The sequence below is a fragment of the Salvelinus namaycush genome, chromosome 29 (genome assembly GCF_016432855.1).
Source record: "Salvelinus namaycush isolate Seneca chromosome 29, SaNama_1.0, whole genome shotgun sequence".
Lineage (NCBI taxonomy): Eukaryota > Metazoa > Chordata > Actinopteri > Salmoniformes > Salmonidae > Salvelinus > Salvelinus namaycush.
This window is the reverse complement of record NC_052335.1, coordinates 30,198,935-30,213,884: the sequence shown is the minus strand read 5'-3', so window position 1 is coordinate 30,213,884 and position 14,950 is coordinate 30,198,935. Positions and strand designations below refer to the sequence as shown.

At 46.6% G+C, this 14,950-nt stretch overlaps 1 protein-coding gene across 1 annotated transcript; it reads right to left on the bottom strand.

The window, feature by feature from the left end:
* Positions 1–363: 363 nt before the first annotated feature.
* Positions 364–14,258, bottom strand: LOC120024503 (dual specificity protein phosphatase 10-like). The gene is made up of 4 exons (XM_038968768.1): positions 14,165–14,258; positions 11,867–12,758; positions 2,071–2,457; positions 364–1,546 (listed from the first exon to the last, which is right to left on the bottom strand). The coding sequence occupies exons 2-4, from the start codon at positions 12,708–12,710 to the stop codon at positions 1,281–1,283; spliced, it is 1,497 nt and encodes a 498-aa protein (XP_038824696.1). The 5' UTR covers positions 12,711–12,758; positions 14,165–14,258; the 3' UTR covers positions 364–1,280.
* Positions 14,259–14,950: the final 692 nt, after the last annotated feature.

Genomic DNA, 14,950 nt, shown 5'->3' with positions numbered 1-14,950 from the left:
TCCAGTGGCATTTTGGAACTCAAGTGTTGCATCCGAGGACAGTCTATTTCTTCGCACTACGTGGTCCCGTTCTGTGAGTTCTGTGAGCCACTTCGCGGCTGAACCGTAGTTGCTCCTAGACATTTCTACTTAAAAATAACAGCACTTTTTATTTAACTTGGCAAGTCAGTTAAGAACAAATTCTTATTTACAATGACGGACTAGGAACAGTGAGTTAACTGCCTTGTTCAGGGGCAGAACGACTGATCTTTACCTTTACCTGGGGATTCGATCTAGCAACCTTACGGTTACTGGCCCAACACTCTAACCACTAAGCTACCTGCCGCCCACAGAAATTTGAAGAACTGACTTGTTGGAAAGCTGGCATCCTATGACGGTGCCACGTTGAACGCAACTAAGCTCTTCAGTAAGGTAATTCTACTGCCAATGTTATGCTATGGAGATTCCATGGTTGTGTGGTCGATTTTATACACCTGTCAGCAACGGGTGTGGCTGAAATAGCCGAATCCAGTAATTTGAAGGGGTGTCCAAATACTTTTATATATATATAGTGTAACAGCTCAATGGTATGCGTAAAAAAAATACAGAATCGACAACAACAATTAATTAAAAAAAGGTTACTTCATGTCAAATCAGTGGCGAACTGGAAATGTTTTATCGTCATTGAATACCCATATATACAAATAAGATCAAGCTCCCAGCCGCATTCCACTCAGAAATTATTGCACAGTAAGCCACTTTGGGCTTGTCATGGTCACCCCCATAAACCCCTGTATAAAAATAGAACAAGAACATTAACACACCAAACAAGTCTTCATCTTTTCTGACAGGCACCGCCTCGGCCAGCTCGGCCCCAGCCTGCCTGCAACAATAACCATGAGCCACAGCACAGTGTGAGTCTGAAGAGTCAGTTTCTCTCACTGCTAACCTGCTAAGTCCCCACAGTACATGCTGTTTTTTTTCTTCAGAAATAGTTAATCTATTTTCCTTTCCTTACATGTTTTTGCTCCTCCATGGTCATGCACGACAGCTTCCCACTGACCGTTTTCTCTCCCCAACACTATTGTTCCTCCAGGAAGCCAGCCAGTTCGGAACAGCAGGTATTCTGGGGTGTTTCTCATCGCCGTTGACCCAGAACCTTGGCACTCCTGTGACAGTCCCAGAAGAGCATGACTAGGAGATTCTGAAATAAAGTGATTTCGCTCTCAGAATCAGCCTGTCAAGAGTAGCCCGTAGAGTGAGTGGGATGTCCTCCTAAACCAGGAATGGCAGGTGTCCTCCTAAACCATGGTCTCCACCCCGATGAGCTTTGGCGTGAGGATGCGTGGTGTGATGCCGTTGTTCAGGTCCTCCTCGAACTCCAGCAGTTGGCCCATGAAGTTGAGGTTGGGGGAGATGATGGGCCGCCGGGTCTTGACGAACTTGTAAGCGTCCGTCATGGTCATCCAGGTGTGCTTCATCAGGTAGGCAATGACGATGGTGGCCGAGCGAGACACGCCTGCCTGGCAGTGGATCAAGAGGCCCATGTCCGCTTGCCGTGCTTCCTCTGAAGAGAGAGGAGAGAGGAGCATTTTTGTCTCTTTAAAATGGGGCTCAAATTAAACATTGGAACAAAATAGACTTTAACAACAACAGAGGAGCATTTTCATCTCGTCAGAATAGAACTCGTCATGGGAACATAAAACATGACTTCAACAACATCACATTCATGTTTTAGTCATGTAACTAATGTCATATTTTTCACTGCAGTCCGCTCACTCAAAACCTACACTGTGCAATACTGTATACTAACAGTAGTGTTAACAAATCCATAATTTCTAAGGTCAGACAACCTGCACAGCCTCTGATCGATAAAAACAAGCCATTTGAATATGTATCAACCAAGCTAAATCACCGACTAACTCAATCCTAATGTGGCTTGAAAGAACATTATAAAACAGAATCGATTCAATGAGAAATGAGATCCCACCGCTGCCACCGACTGCAACCTCCGCCCCTGCCCTCCCGTATACACTTCCACTGTACATACCACCATGCAATGACTAGACTTAGCTAACTTTCCCTGCGTACCGATGAATTCAAACGCCTCCTCAAAGTACTGCCTCAAGTTCTGCTTGTTGCTGTCGGTGGCTGGCAGCCGCTTGTAGCTGAACAGGCCTGTGTCGTAGTGGTAGAGCGGCAGGTGGGTGGTGACGTTGAGCACAAAGCCGATGTTGTAGCGCTGTAGCCTGTGGGCGTCCTGCGCGTCGTGCTCGTTGCCCAGGTACAGGAAGGGCAGGATGGGCGTCAGCTCGGCGTCCTCAATGTCCGGCGTGGAGGGCAGGGACATGGAGTGAGGTAGCGCCCCCGTGTGGCCGGAGGCCCCGCTGACGCCTATGCCGGCGTCCAGGCTCTCATGGAGGTGGAGGGAGTGGTCACACAGGTTCTGGTGGTTCTGTCTGAAGCAGCTGAGGCCCCCTGGGTAAACAACAGACAACAACAGGATGAGTCAGTGGAAAACAAATACGTTTATATCCTGTGACACTTAAGTTAGCATCTGCAGGTATAATGCCTTATCCTTTATTACAATGGCAGGTCACGACTGGTAGTTGGGGAGTTTTGACTGGAACAAGTCTGCTACGTGTCTATTGGAGGAAAATATAACTGTATTGAACTATCAAACAACAAATCATGTCCATCCAAATTGTCTCTAGCTAATATTCTGTTGTTATTCCTTCTTTCTGGCTCATCTCTCCTCCTGCTTTGGAAAAAGAGGGACAATGACATTTTGCATATTAATCTGATAGGGTGGCAAAATAGGTGACCATATTATCATAGCATAGACTTTCATGGCCTGATGTCAAACACTGAGACACTCCAAGCCCCCAACTAACCATTCAAGCCATATCATTTGTTTGCCATTTGAATTTTCCGTTTGAATTGGATATCACATCAGTTTGTAGGGAGGGCTTTGCACTTCATCTGTTTCTCTGTCGGGCTAGATCACCTAAAGTCCTGTTCATCTGTTTCTGTCTGTAGGACTAGATCACCTAAAGTCCTGTTCATCTGTTTCTCTCTGTAGGACTAGATCACCTAAAGTCCTGTTCATCTGTTTCTGTCTGTAGGACTAGATCACCTAAAGTCCTGTTCATCTGTTTCTGTCTGTAGGACTAGATCACCTAAAGTCCTGTTCATCTGTTTCTGTCTGTAGGACTAGATCACCTAAAGTCCTGTTCATCTGTTTCTGTCTGTAGGACTAGATCACCTAAAGTCCTGTTCATCTGTTTCTGTCTGTAGGACTAGATCACCTAAAGTCCTGTTCATCTGTTTCTGTCTGTAGGACTAGATCACCTAAAGTCCTGTTCATCTGTTTCTGTCTGTAGGGCTAGATCACCTAAAGTCCTGTTCATCTGTTTCTGTCTGTAGGACTAGATCACCTAAAGTCCTGTTCATCTGTTTCTCTCTGTAGGACTAGATCACCTAAAGTCCTGTTCATCTGTTTCTCTCTGTAGGACTAGATCACATAAAGTCCTGTTCATCTGTTTCTCTGTAGGACTAGATCACCTAAAGTCCTGTTCATCTGTTTCTGTCTGTAGGACTAGATCACATAAAGTCCTGTTCATCTGTTTCTCTGTAGGACTAGATCACCTAAAGTCCTGTTCATCTGTTTCTCTCTGTAGGACTAGATCACCTAAAGTCCTGTTCATCTGTTTCTGTCTGTAGGACTAGATCACCTAAAGTCCTGTTCATCTGTTTCTCTCTGTAGGACTAGATCACATAAAGTCCTGTTCATCTGTTTCTCTGTAGGACTAGATCACCTAAAGTCCTGTTCATCTGTTTCTGTGTAGGACTAGATCACCTAAAGTCCTGTTCATCTGTTTCTCTCTGTAGGACTAGATCACCTAAAGTCCTGTTCATCTGTTTCTGTCTGTAGGACTAGATCACCTAAAGTCCTGTTCATCTGTTTCTGTCTGTAGGACTAGATCACCTAAAGTCCTGTTCATCTGTTTCTGTCTGTAGGACTAGATCACCTAAAGTCCTGTTCATCTGTTTCTGTCTGTAGGACTAGATCACCTAAAGTCCTGTTCATCTGTTTCTCTCTGTAGGACTAGATCACCTAAAGTCCTGTTCATCTGTTTCTGTCTGTAGGACTAGATCACCTAAAGTCCTGTTCATCTGTTTCTCTCTGTAGGACTAGATCACCTAAAGTCCTGTTCATCTGTTTCTCTCTGTAGGACTAGATCACCTAAAGTCCTGTTCATCTGTTTCTCTCTGTAGGACTAGATCACCTAAAGTCCTGTTCATCTGTTTCTCTCTGTAGGACTAGATCACCTAAAGTCCTGTTCATCTGTTTCTGTCTGTAGGACTAGATCACCTAAAGTCCTGTTCATCTGTTTCTCTCTGTAGGACTAGATCACCTAAAGTCCTGTTCATCTGTTTCTCTCTGTAGGACTAGATCACCTAAAGTCCTGTTCATCTGTTTCTCTCTGTAGGACTAGATCACCTAAAGTCCTGTTCATCTGTTTCTGTCTGTAGGACTAGATCACCTAAAGTCCTGTTCATCTGTTTCTCTCTGTAGGACTAGATCACCTAAAGTCCTGTTCATCTGTTTCTGTCTGTAGGACTAGATCACCTAAAGTCCTGTTCATCTGTTTCTCTCTGTAGGACTAGATCACCTAAAGTCCTGTTCATCTGTTTCTGTCTGTAGGACTAGATCACCTAAAGTCCTGTTCATCTGTTTCTGTCTGTAGGACTAGATCACCTAAAGTCCTGTTCATCTGTTTCTGTCTGTAGGACTAGATCACCTAAAGTCCTGTTCATCTGTTTCTCTCTGTAGGACTAGATCACCTAAAGTCCTGTTCATCTGTTTCTGTCTGTAGGACTAGATCACCTAAAGTCCTGTTCATCTGTTTCTGTCTGTAGGACTAGATCACCTAAAGTCCTGTTCATCTGTTTCTGTCTGTAGGACTAGATCACCTAAAGTCCTGTTCATCTGTTTCTGTCTGTAGGACTAGATCACCTAAAGTCCTGTTCATCTGTTTCTCTCTGTAGGGCTAGATCACCTAAAGTCCTGTTCATCTGTTTCTCTCTGTAGGACTAGATCACCTAAAGTCCTGTTCATCTGTTTCTCTCTGTAGGGCTAGATCACCTAAAGTCCTGTTCATCTGTTTCTCTCTGTAGGGCTAGATCACCTAAAGTCCTGTTCATCTGTTTCTCTCTGTGGGACTAGATCACCTAAAGTCCTGTTCATCTGTTTCTCTCTGTGGGACTAGATCACCTAAAGTCCTGTTCATCTGTTTCTGTCTGTAGGACTAGATCACCTAAAGTCCTGGAGGTAATGTCATATTTCTCATAATTTAAAGACTGAGGGAAACATTCAAAATGTCCCCAAGACAATCGACACAGCATTCCTTCTGAAAAATAGCTATCATCACTCTCCTCAGCGCCAAAGATGGCAGCCAAATAAAGATGATAAATGTTGAACATGTGTCTCGCTGGACATCTGCACTCCTTCAAATAAACCCTGTAACATAACTTTAACACACACAGGGCCTGAGAGGGAGGCAAATACTGTCAGTTACTGTCAGTTTCAGTTAGTGGGGAGGGGGGGGCTTTGCACCTGTTGTCATGACGCCATTGACACCCTGGAAGGGGTGAGGGGGGGATGCATTGGGGCCTGACATAGAGTATCAGTTCATGTATTGTTTGCATTACAAGATCTACAAGAGCTGACATCATGCCAAGTGAGGTGATCATATGGTCTCACCGGCTTTACCATGGAAACGGGGCAGTTGGGGATCTCCTATCAACTGTCGACTAGGGAGGATGTTGTAAATCATAACAGGGTCATAAAACCATTCTAACTAATAGGGCCACACTAAACAAACAAATTCAACTGCTATGTTTCTCTAAAACATCTCTCTCACACTCCCTCCAAGGGGCATGTCGTTATAATAATTAACCAACAGTAAATAATGGAATGAGAGTCCCTTCACACAAGCCCGAAAGGCGTTGAACTTTACTACAGTTGAATAAATCATAGTGACCACCACAACATAGTTATGATATTACTAAGTGTGTGTGTGTGTGTGTGTGTGTGTGTGTGTGTGTGTGTGTGTGTGTGTGTGTGTGTGTGTGTGTGTGTGTGTGTGTGTGTGTGTGTGTGTGTGTGTGTGTGTGTGTGTGTGTGTGTGCACATGCATGTGCTTGTGAGGCAAGATTTAACTAATCATGCATTAAATATCTTTCTCTTTTTAAGATTTTTCAACAAACGAACAGATTTGAGTGTTCACCAAAATACAGCTCATCTTTGAAAAAATCTAAATGGTCTTCTATTGCACATATTCAAGCGATGCCTTTCTTGTGATGCACTCAATTGGTAAATGGCTTCTTTTGAAAGGCGAGAGTGAGAACGAAAGGCAGAAGAATCTTCCGGCACATTGTGGAGAGAGATGAGATCTGTGAAGTGTGACCGGCTGTCATTATCTTTCGACTATCTCACAGAGGAAAGCACCTTTAAGTGTCTCTTTCACTTTTAGAAGCCGCCAGCACTGTTCCTCACTCATAAATGACCACTTCCCGGAAGCGGTGAAGGCTTTTCATACTCCGTTTCCACTTTCTAATGCTATCCGTCAACCGTCCACAGTCTTATATCAATAATGATGTTTGCTTATGACATGTTTGTCAGCTACAGTATATAACGAATTCCTACATCCAGGTCTGGGTCACTGGGAAAAAGGCCAGTCAGAACTAGAAATGTCTGCTTCTGGAGAAAGCCCATGTTTAACCGATAGAATAAAACAGTCTTCCACATGTCCTTAATGTATATGTCACGCCCTGACCTTAGAGATCCTTTTTATGTCTCTATTTTGGTTTGGTCAGGGCGTGAGTTGGGGTGGGCATTCTATGTTTTGTGTTCTATGTTTTGTATTTCTTTGTTGTTTGGCCAGGTGTGGTTCTCAATCAGAGGCAGCTGTCTATCGTTGTCTCTGATTGAGAACCATACTTAGGTAGCTCTTGCCCACATGGGTTTTGTGGGTAGTTGTTTTCTGTTTTGTGTCTGCACCAGACAGAACTGTTTCGCTTTCGTTCTCCTGTTTGTTGTTTTTGTTCGATTTGTTTTTTGGGATTAAATCATGAATGAACACTTTAAACGCTGTACCTTGGTCCACTCTTCCTTCAGCCCACGAGAACCGTTACAGAACTACCCACCACCAAAGGACCAAGCAGCGGGGTAAGGAGGACTGGACATGGGAGGACATCCTGGACGGCAAAGGATCCTACACGTGGGAGGAGATCCTGGCCAGAAAAGATCACCTGCCATGGGAGCAGGTCGAAGCAGGAAGGAAGGCGGAGGCAGCTAGAAGAAGGGCCAAGGATTACACGGGGACAAGGCTGGCACTAAAGACCGGGAGGCCACTCCCCCCCCAAAATTGGGGGGGGCACACGGGGAGATTGGCTGAGCCAGGTTGGAGACCTGAGCCAACTCCCCGTGCTTACCGTGGCGGGCGTCGTACTGGTCAGGCACCGTGTTATGCGGTGGAGCGCACGGTGTCTCCAGTACGTGTTCTTAGCCCGGTGAGCTATATCCCAGTTCCTCGCATCGGCCGGGCTAGAGTGGGCATCGAGCCAGGACGGAGTGTGCCAGCCCTGCTCTCCAGACCTCCAGGACGTCTCTACGGCCCAGGATATTTCCTGAGCCGGCTCTGCGCACTGTGTCTCCAGTGCGTCTGCACAGCCCAGTGTGTCCTGTGCCTGCGCCCCGTACGTGCCGGGCCAAAGTCACCATCCAGCCAGGACAGGTTGTGCAGGCTCTTAGCTCGAGACCTCCAGTGCAGCCTCCACGGCCCAGTGTATCCGGTGCCTCGGCCAAGGAAGAGGCCTCCTGCATGTCTCCCCAGCCTGGTGAGTCCTGTGCCTGTGCTAAGCCCTAACCCTCCTGCATGTCTCCCCAGCCTGGTGAGTCCTGTGCCTTCTCCCAGAGCCAGGCCTCCTGTGTGTCTCTCCACTCCAGTGATGATCCATGGCACGAAGCCTCCAGTGATGATCCATGGCACGAAGCCTCCAGTGATGATCCATGGCAAGAAGCCTCCAGTGATGATCCATGGCACGAAGCCTCCAGTGATGATCCATGGTAAGAAGCCTCCAGTGATGATCCATGGCACGAAGGCTCCAGTGATGATCCATGGCAAGAAGCCTCCAGTGATGATCCATGGCACATCATCGACTGCCGGCCCTTCATGGACTACAACAAGAGCCACATCCAGGGTGCGGTGCACATCAACTGTTCGGACAAGATCAGCCGGCGACGACTGCAGCAGGGCAAGATCACCGTGCTGGACCTGCTCTCTTGCCGTGGCACGATCCATGGCACGATCCATGGCGGCTCCTATCCGGAGCCGCCAGAGTCTCCCTCCTGTCCGGAGCCGCCAGAATCTCCCTCCTGTCCGGAGCCGCCAGAGTCGCCCTCCTGTCCGGAGCCGCCAGAGTCGCCCTCCTGTCCGGAGCCCGCGGCGACCGTCCCCAGTACGGGGTCGGCAGGTCCACGTCCCGCACCAGAGCCGCCACCGCGGATAGATGCCCACCCAGACCCTCCCCTATAGTTGTAGGTTTTGCGGCCGGAGTCCGCACCTTTGGGGGGGGGGGGGGGGGGGGGTACTGTCACGCCCTGACCTTAGAGATCCTTTTTATGTCTCTATTTTGGTTTGGTCAGGGCGTGAGTTGGGGTGGGCATTCTATGTTTTGTGTTCTATGTTTTGTATTTCTTTGTTGTTTGGCCAGGTGTGGTTCTCAATCAGAGGCAGCTGTCTATCGTTGTCTCTGATTGAGAACCATACTTAGGTAGCTCTTGCCCACATGGGTTTTGTGGGTAGTTGTTTTCTGTTTTGTGTCTGCACCAGACAGAACTGTTTCGCTTTCGTTCTCCTGTTTGTTGTTTTTGTTCGATTTGTTTTTTTGGGATTAAATCATGAACACTTTAAACGCTGCACCTTGGTCCACTCTTCCTTCAGCCCACGAGAACCGTTACAGTATAAGTACATGTTAACTAACATTTGGTATCCCTCCTTAATGGGAATATTAAATACCATTTGTACATTTCACAAACAATTCTTATGAAATCAAAATAGTACTGTAAGCCAAAAAAAATCTATCACATATGTTTCATGGTCTGTGTATTTCTGGCTTTGTGATCAAGTTAATTTTGGTTGAAGGGTCATAACTGATTAAAGATGTCCACAAATTCATGATCCAACGAAACATGAATAAAGTACAAAGTATAAAAAAATACATTTTAAAGAAGAAGATGATGAATAAAACATCTTCTATTTATTTTTCTAAACCTCTTCAAAGAGACCAGGCCTGTGTTCCAAACGGCACCCTTTCCCCTTTCAGTGTACTAGTTTTGAGCAGGGTCCATAGCAAGTGCAGTATCCTCCATGATCAATAGTAGAATGAATCATGTCTGGTTATAAATTACACTGATGCTGGGAAACCCATATGACGATTGTTCCACCACACACACACACACACACACACACACACACACACACACACACACACACACACACACACACACACACACACACACACACACGCACACACGCACGCACGCACGCACGCACGCACACACGCACGCACACACGCACACAAACACTCGCATACACTCACGCACATACGCACACACACACACACAGTGTTCTCTGCTGTACGGTGCCAGCGGTTGAGACCAGGTCGTGGGGCTGAGGGCTCAGGGCTCAGGGTTAAGGGTTCAGGGCTCATGGCTGAGTCGTTTGATTCCTGCAGCAGCAGATGCCTGGATTTCATGAGAATTAAATCAGAAAAAAAGACCAAGACATTCTGTTCTGCTATGCTGTAGCCCGCTCTCTGTTTCCTCACCGCAGCAGACAGAGATGGACGCAGAGGGAAGGGGAAGTAGGAAGGGAGGGGGAAGGAGGGAGGAAGGGAGGGGAAAGGAGGAGGGGAGAGGGAAGGAGGAAGGAAGGGGGTTAGGAGGAAGGGAGGGGGAAGGAGGAGGGGAGAGGGAAGGAGGAAGGGGGGGAAAGGAGGAAGGAAGGGGGAAGGAGGAAGGGAGGGGGAAGGAGGAAGGGAGGAGGAAGGAGGAAGGAAGGGGAAGGAAGGGGGAAGGGAGCGGGAAGGAAGGGAGGGGGAAGGAGGAAGGGAGGAAGCTCCTCTGGAGAGGAGAAGAGAAGAGAAGAGAAGAGGAGAGGAGAGGAGAGGAGAGGAGAGGAGAGGAGAGGAGAGGAGAGGAGAGGAGAGGAGAGGAGAGGAGAGGAGAAGAGGATGGGATGGCATCAAGGTGCTACAGTATGACCTCCCTGAAAGACCGCGTCTGCGAGGCAGACGGCAGACACACAGGAGCTGCTGCCTCAACAGGGCTCCGTATTTACTAAGAGCTGCCTCCCAGCCTCTGCAAAACAGCCAAAGCATGTTACATACCCTGACAGGACTGAAGCTGCCCAACAAATTCTGTCTGTCTGTGTGTGTGTGTGTGTGTGTGTGTGTGTGTGTGTGTGTGTGTGTGTGTGTGTGTGTGTGTGTGTGTGTGTGTGTGTGTGTGTGTGTGTGTGTGTGTGTGTGTGTGTGTGTGTGTGTGTGTGTGTGTGTGTGTGTCTGGGTGGTGTATGCGTGCGTGCAAATCAAGCAGAGTGTGAAGGATAAGGGTCAGCTGATACTGTTGGAATCAGACTTACATACAGTATATACTGTAGTTTATAGATGGGTAGTACACAGTAAATGACAGTATGAGTTACTAAGTGAGTAGCTTACACACAATGGAGGCAAGACAAAAAGGCCTTACATTTACTTTACACCTAACATGAGCATATTCCTCAGGGACATACATATATTCAATAGCAAATATCACCATTGCACCTCTACCAACCTCATTGCCTATTGCCACCTAACTCTTCACAACATAAGTATACAGACAGGCTAGTCTCTGAAAAATGAATTAGACAGACCAACTTACAGCTACATAAACCAATCTCTCTCATCCTCTCAGAGACAAACCAGAGCTCTAAAAAAAAATGTGCTCTTTAATCAAAACAGTCCTGTGGCTTTCTATATTAGAGACCTCATCTTCCCTCATCCATCAACCATTCCAGATAAAGACCTCATCCTCTTCCCTAATCCTTCAACCATTCCAGATAACATCCCAGGTGTTTCTCCTTTGACTCGTTGAAGCTTAAACACAACCTCCAGAGAACCTCAAGAGAACCCCCCTGTTATGGTCTAAAAGGCCAAACTGATCCTAAATCAGCACTGCTACACTACCTACTCTGAGATCTTGAAAAGTTGGGATCTTTTAATGTTGACTGTACTATACCGACTGTGTTTTACCAATCTTTTATTAAGAGTAATTTTACTTTTTGTGTTGTTTGCTGGTTTGGCAATGCCACTGTCAGCCAGAAAAGTATGCTTACAGGGATTATCACCACAGCAAGCAAGGTACTTGGAGTCAAACAGACAGTCTTGGATGAGATCTTTAAGGTCCGGGCCCTCAGCAAGGCTCACAAAATCATTTTAGACCCAAAACACCACCTGTACCCAGACTTTGAACTACTCCCCTCTTGGTGCAGGTTTAGGGCACCCCCCGGCAGGAATAACAGAACTAGACAATAACTTGTGCCAGGTGTGATATCCCTCCTAAACAGCTCGGGCTAATGTTCCTATCGACCCAGTAAGGCCAGCAGGTTATTTTTATTAGTATGTAACTGTTATGGATTTTGCATTGTCAATTTGTTTTCTACTGTATTTAAACGCCACTTTAAACGTGTACATGATACTGCAACAAAATTTCCCCATGAGGACAATAAAGTCAGATAAGTAAAGATGCTGTGAATACGAGCCCAGAACTTCGCCCTACCTTTGAGAACGATGGGGTCCTTTCCCTCCCTCTTCAGCGAATCCAGGACCACATGAAGGGGCTGTGAGGAGGTCACCCTCTGGGGATCCATTGTACTCTCGTCGTACACCACAATCTCTTTGGAGAAGATGCCCTTAAAGGAGTCCTTGCCGGAGGACTCACGGCACGAGAGCAGGTCCAGCACGGTGATCTTGCCCTGCTGCAGTCGTCGCCGGCTGATCTTGTCCGAACAGTTGATGTGCACCGCACCCTGGATGTGGCTCTTGTTGTAGTCCATGAAGGGCCGGCAGTCGATGATGACCGGCACCGGCCCGACCGGGTGGCCCATGGGGCACCTGGCCATCCGCTTGGCCAGCTCATTGGGGTGGATGACCCGGACAGTGGACCCTAGAGCCTTGGTTGGGCCAGAGGTGAGACTAGGGTCGCTGAAGGCCTCATGGTGTATCATGCCCATGCCCGTGACTATGGGGTTGGAGGAGGCGGGTCCAGCATAGCTGAGGTTGGGGCTGCTGGCGCTCACCTGGCTGACGTGGCTCTGCTGCTGGCGCTGGTTCTGTTGGCTGTCCTTCTCGTAGGTGGTGACCGAGCAGCAGCTGGCACTGGTGCATCCACACGACAGGGAGCGCGTGGAGCCGTTAGATGAGGGCATATAAGTGAGGTTGGTCGCCCGGATCTTCACCACCGTTGTGCTGATGACGGTCGTCTTGCTGACGGGGCTGGTGACAGTAGTGTCCAGGTAGCTGGTGTCCAGGTAGCTGGTATCCAGGCGCAGTCGGAGTTCCTGAGGTCGGATCGGCCTTGGCAGCGCCACCACAATTCTGTCGTCAAGGGGAGATGGAGGCATGTGGAGGCTGAGGGTCGGGACGTCTACGGAGAACTACAGGAAGCCAGTCTGGAGAAATATGGAAAGAACAGATCAGGGGCCATATGTATTAAGTGTCTCAGAGTAGGAGTGCTGATCTAGGATCTGGTCCCCCCTGTCCATGTAATCTTATTCATCGTGATCTAAAAGGCTAAACTGATCCTAAATCAGTGCTCCTACTCTGAGATGCTTTATGAATACGGGCCCAGATCAGGATTGTGAATGGACTCAGTGGAAAAAAGCATCTGTATAGACTCAATAATAAGCACAGTATGTAATGCATAGCATGGCGGTTTGTTGATGACCAATGTCATTGACTCTCTCAGGGGACAATGAATGAGATAGGCTACAGGTACTTATCTATTTAATCAAACATGTATAGTACTAAACGGCTACACAGTAACCAAATACAGTATCTATCTACTTAAAGGTCTGTAAGGCAACTGCCACAGTTGGTGGGAATAACCAGGTAAACGAGAGAGACTACTGCCCATTTAGTAAGGGTGGGTATTAACCATAGAATGTATTATATAAACTCAGAAAACGTGGAGTGTCCCATGAAAATGCATGACCAAATAATATAATCATCACACATATGTGCAGGTAACAGCCCAAATGTCTGGGCTTCGCAGCTAGGCTACTGTCAATTTCACAGTGCAGTACAATAAGCCTTTGAATTTCGTGTGACAAAAAGACTGATGAATACTGCATCATCGTGTAGGGCTACACCGCAGTTTGGTCTCTCTCTCCAAATCACATCTGGAACAGTCATGGGGTGCGGGAAAAGCTGCTTAAATTTAATCAAACGTTGCAATAAAGATGTAATAAACCATGTCCTCACATCAAAAGACGCCCATGGTGGCGTCCTCTGACCCGCACATTCAGTATCCAGCTGTTTCAACTAGCTGGTAAGGTAAAAAGAAATCACAGGGTGTACATACATTCATTGAGACCGGCATAAGGACGTGCTGAGAATAAAGTATCGAGGGTTTCGGCAGTACAGACACGGTTTGTAAATGTCATTCCACTTCAAAGACGCCGCGGTTGCATAAACGTATATCTCACATAGTAAAACATTGTATAATTTGTAGTGTAAATCTAGTCTTGATAATTTTGGCAACAGCCGGTTACAGGTATATTTGTTCACAGTGATATTGAAGAGCCAACAGTTTATCATCTGTCAGAGGTTGACATGAACGAAATTAGTTCATGCAACGATCTGAAGGCTTCATGATATCGAATATATAATTTCATGTGAAATTCCCATAATCTGACATCGTTCATATTTCGCACTGTTATGACGTGAAATGTCTGAGTATGGCATGTTCATGTTGATTAACGTCAGCGCTGTGACCGTTTCATTTCTATACAACTTGTAAACTATAGTATAGACTTTGAAGTGTCGCCTATTAAAGGATTTTTAAAAGTGTACTTACATTTTTGTAAAACAATATTTTGTGCGCTCCGGGTGAATGTAGAATGATTTTATTTGCGCTCAACGTTGACTCCATTCAGCCTGTCCCAGTGCCGAGGATCCGCAACATTTTTACTTTTAGCCTGGTCCTCAGTAATAATATACAAGGGGTCCGCCAACCTAGTGAAGTAGCACTTTGGGATTGACACGGGTATGAGCCAATACACGAGTTCATTAATATTAAATGCATTCGTTTTGTACAGTGAGAGCGCAGCAAGAGCCAACCCCGTAGTGGGTGGGAGTTCAGATCCGGGTGTTAAATCAGCTCTTTGAGGATAGGGCTGTCGAATGAACAATGCTTACAGTCCCATGTATTAGGGTAGGGTGATGTCACTGGCAACCAATCAAAAGGCCGATACTAGGCAGAGCGAAGCAAGCGTAGACTGAATACTCCATGCTCTGATGAGAAGTTCGTTCATCCTTGGTTTGGTGCCCCGCGCCGTCTTTAATGCGTTATTCTCCGCCTATTGATGCAGAAAATGCAGTCGTAATGACGGTAGTAGTTGCATGCAATGAATTGTTTAATAATGGTGCATGGTATTGTTATATCAGAGGGGAAACTGATGTATAGTGATTAATATGATATTACAATTGTATAATGCATGATATTACAATATTATATGAGGTTAACCACAGGGGCCTTCAATCAGCCCATTGGTGACACATTCTCATTGGAATTGACAAATTGCTCATTGAGGGGTGTATCATGGATAATTATAGTCATTTTAGGTCCTGCTCCAGAATAGCC

Bases quoted from the DNA above. Each gene is read 5' to 3' on its own strand.
- LOC120024503 (XM_038968768.1), bottom strand. From the start codon at position 12,710: ATGCCTCCATCTCCCCTTGACGACAGAATTGTGGTGGCGCTGCCAAGG. The intron at 2,458-11,866 runs GTAGGGCGAAGT...TTGTTTACCCAG, and splicing joins GGACCCCATCGTTCTCAAAG to GGGGCCTCAGCTGCTTCAGA. The intron at 1,547-2,070 runs GTACGCAGGGAA...CTCTCTCTTCAG, and splicing joins GGAGGCGTTTGAATTCATCG to AGGAAGCACGGCAAGCGGAC.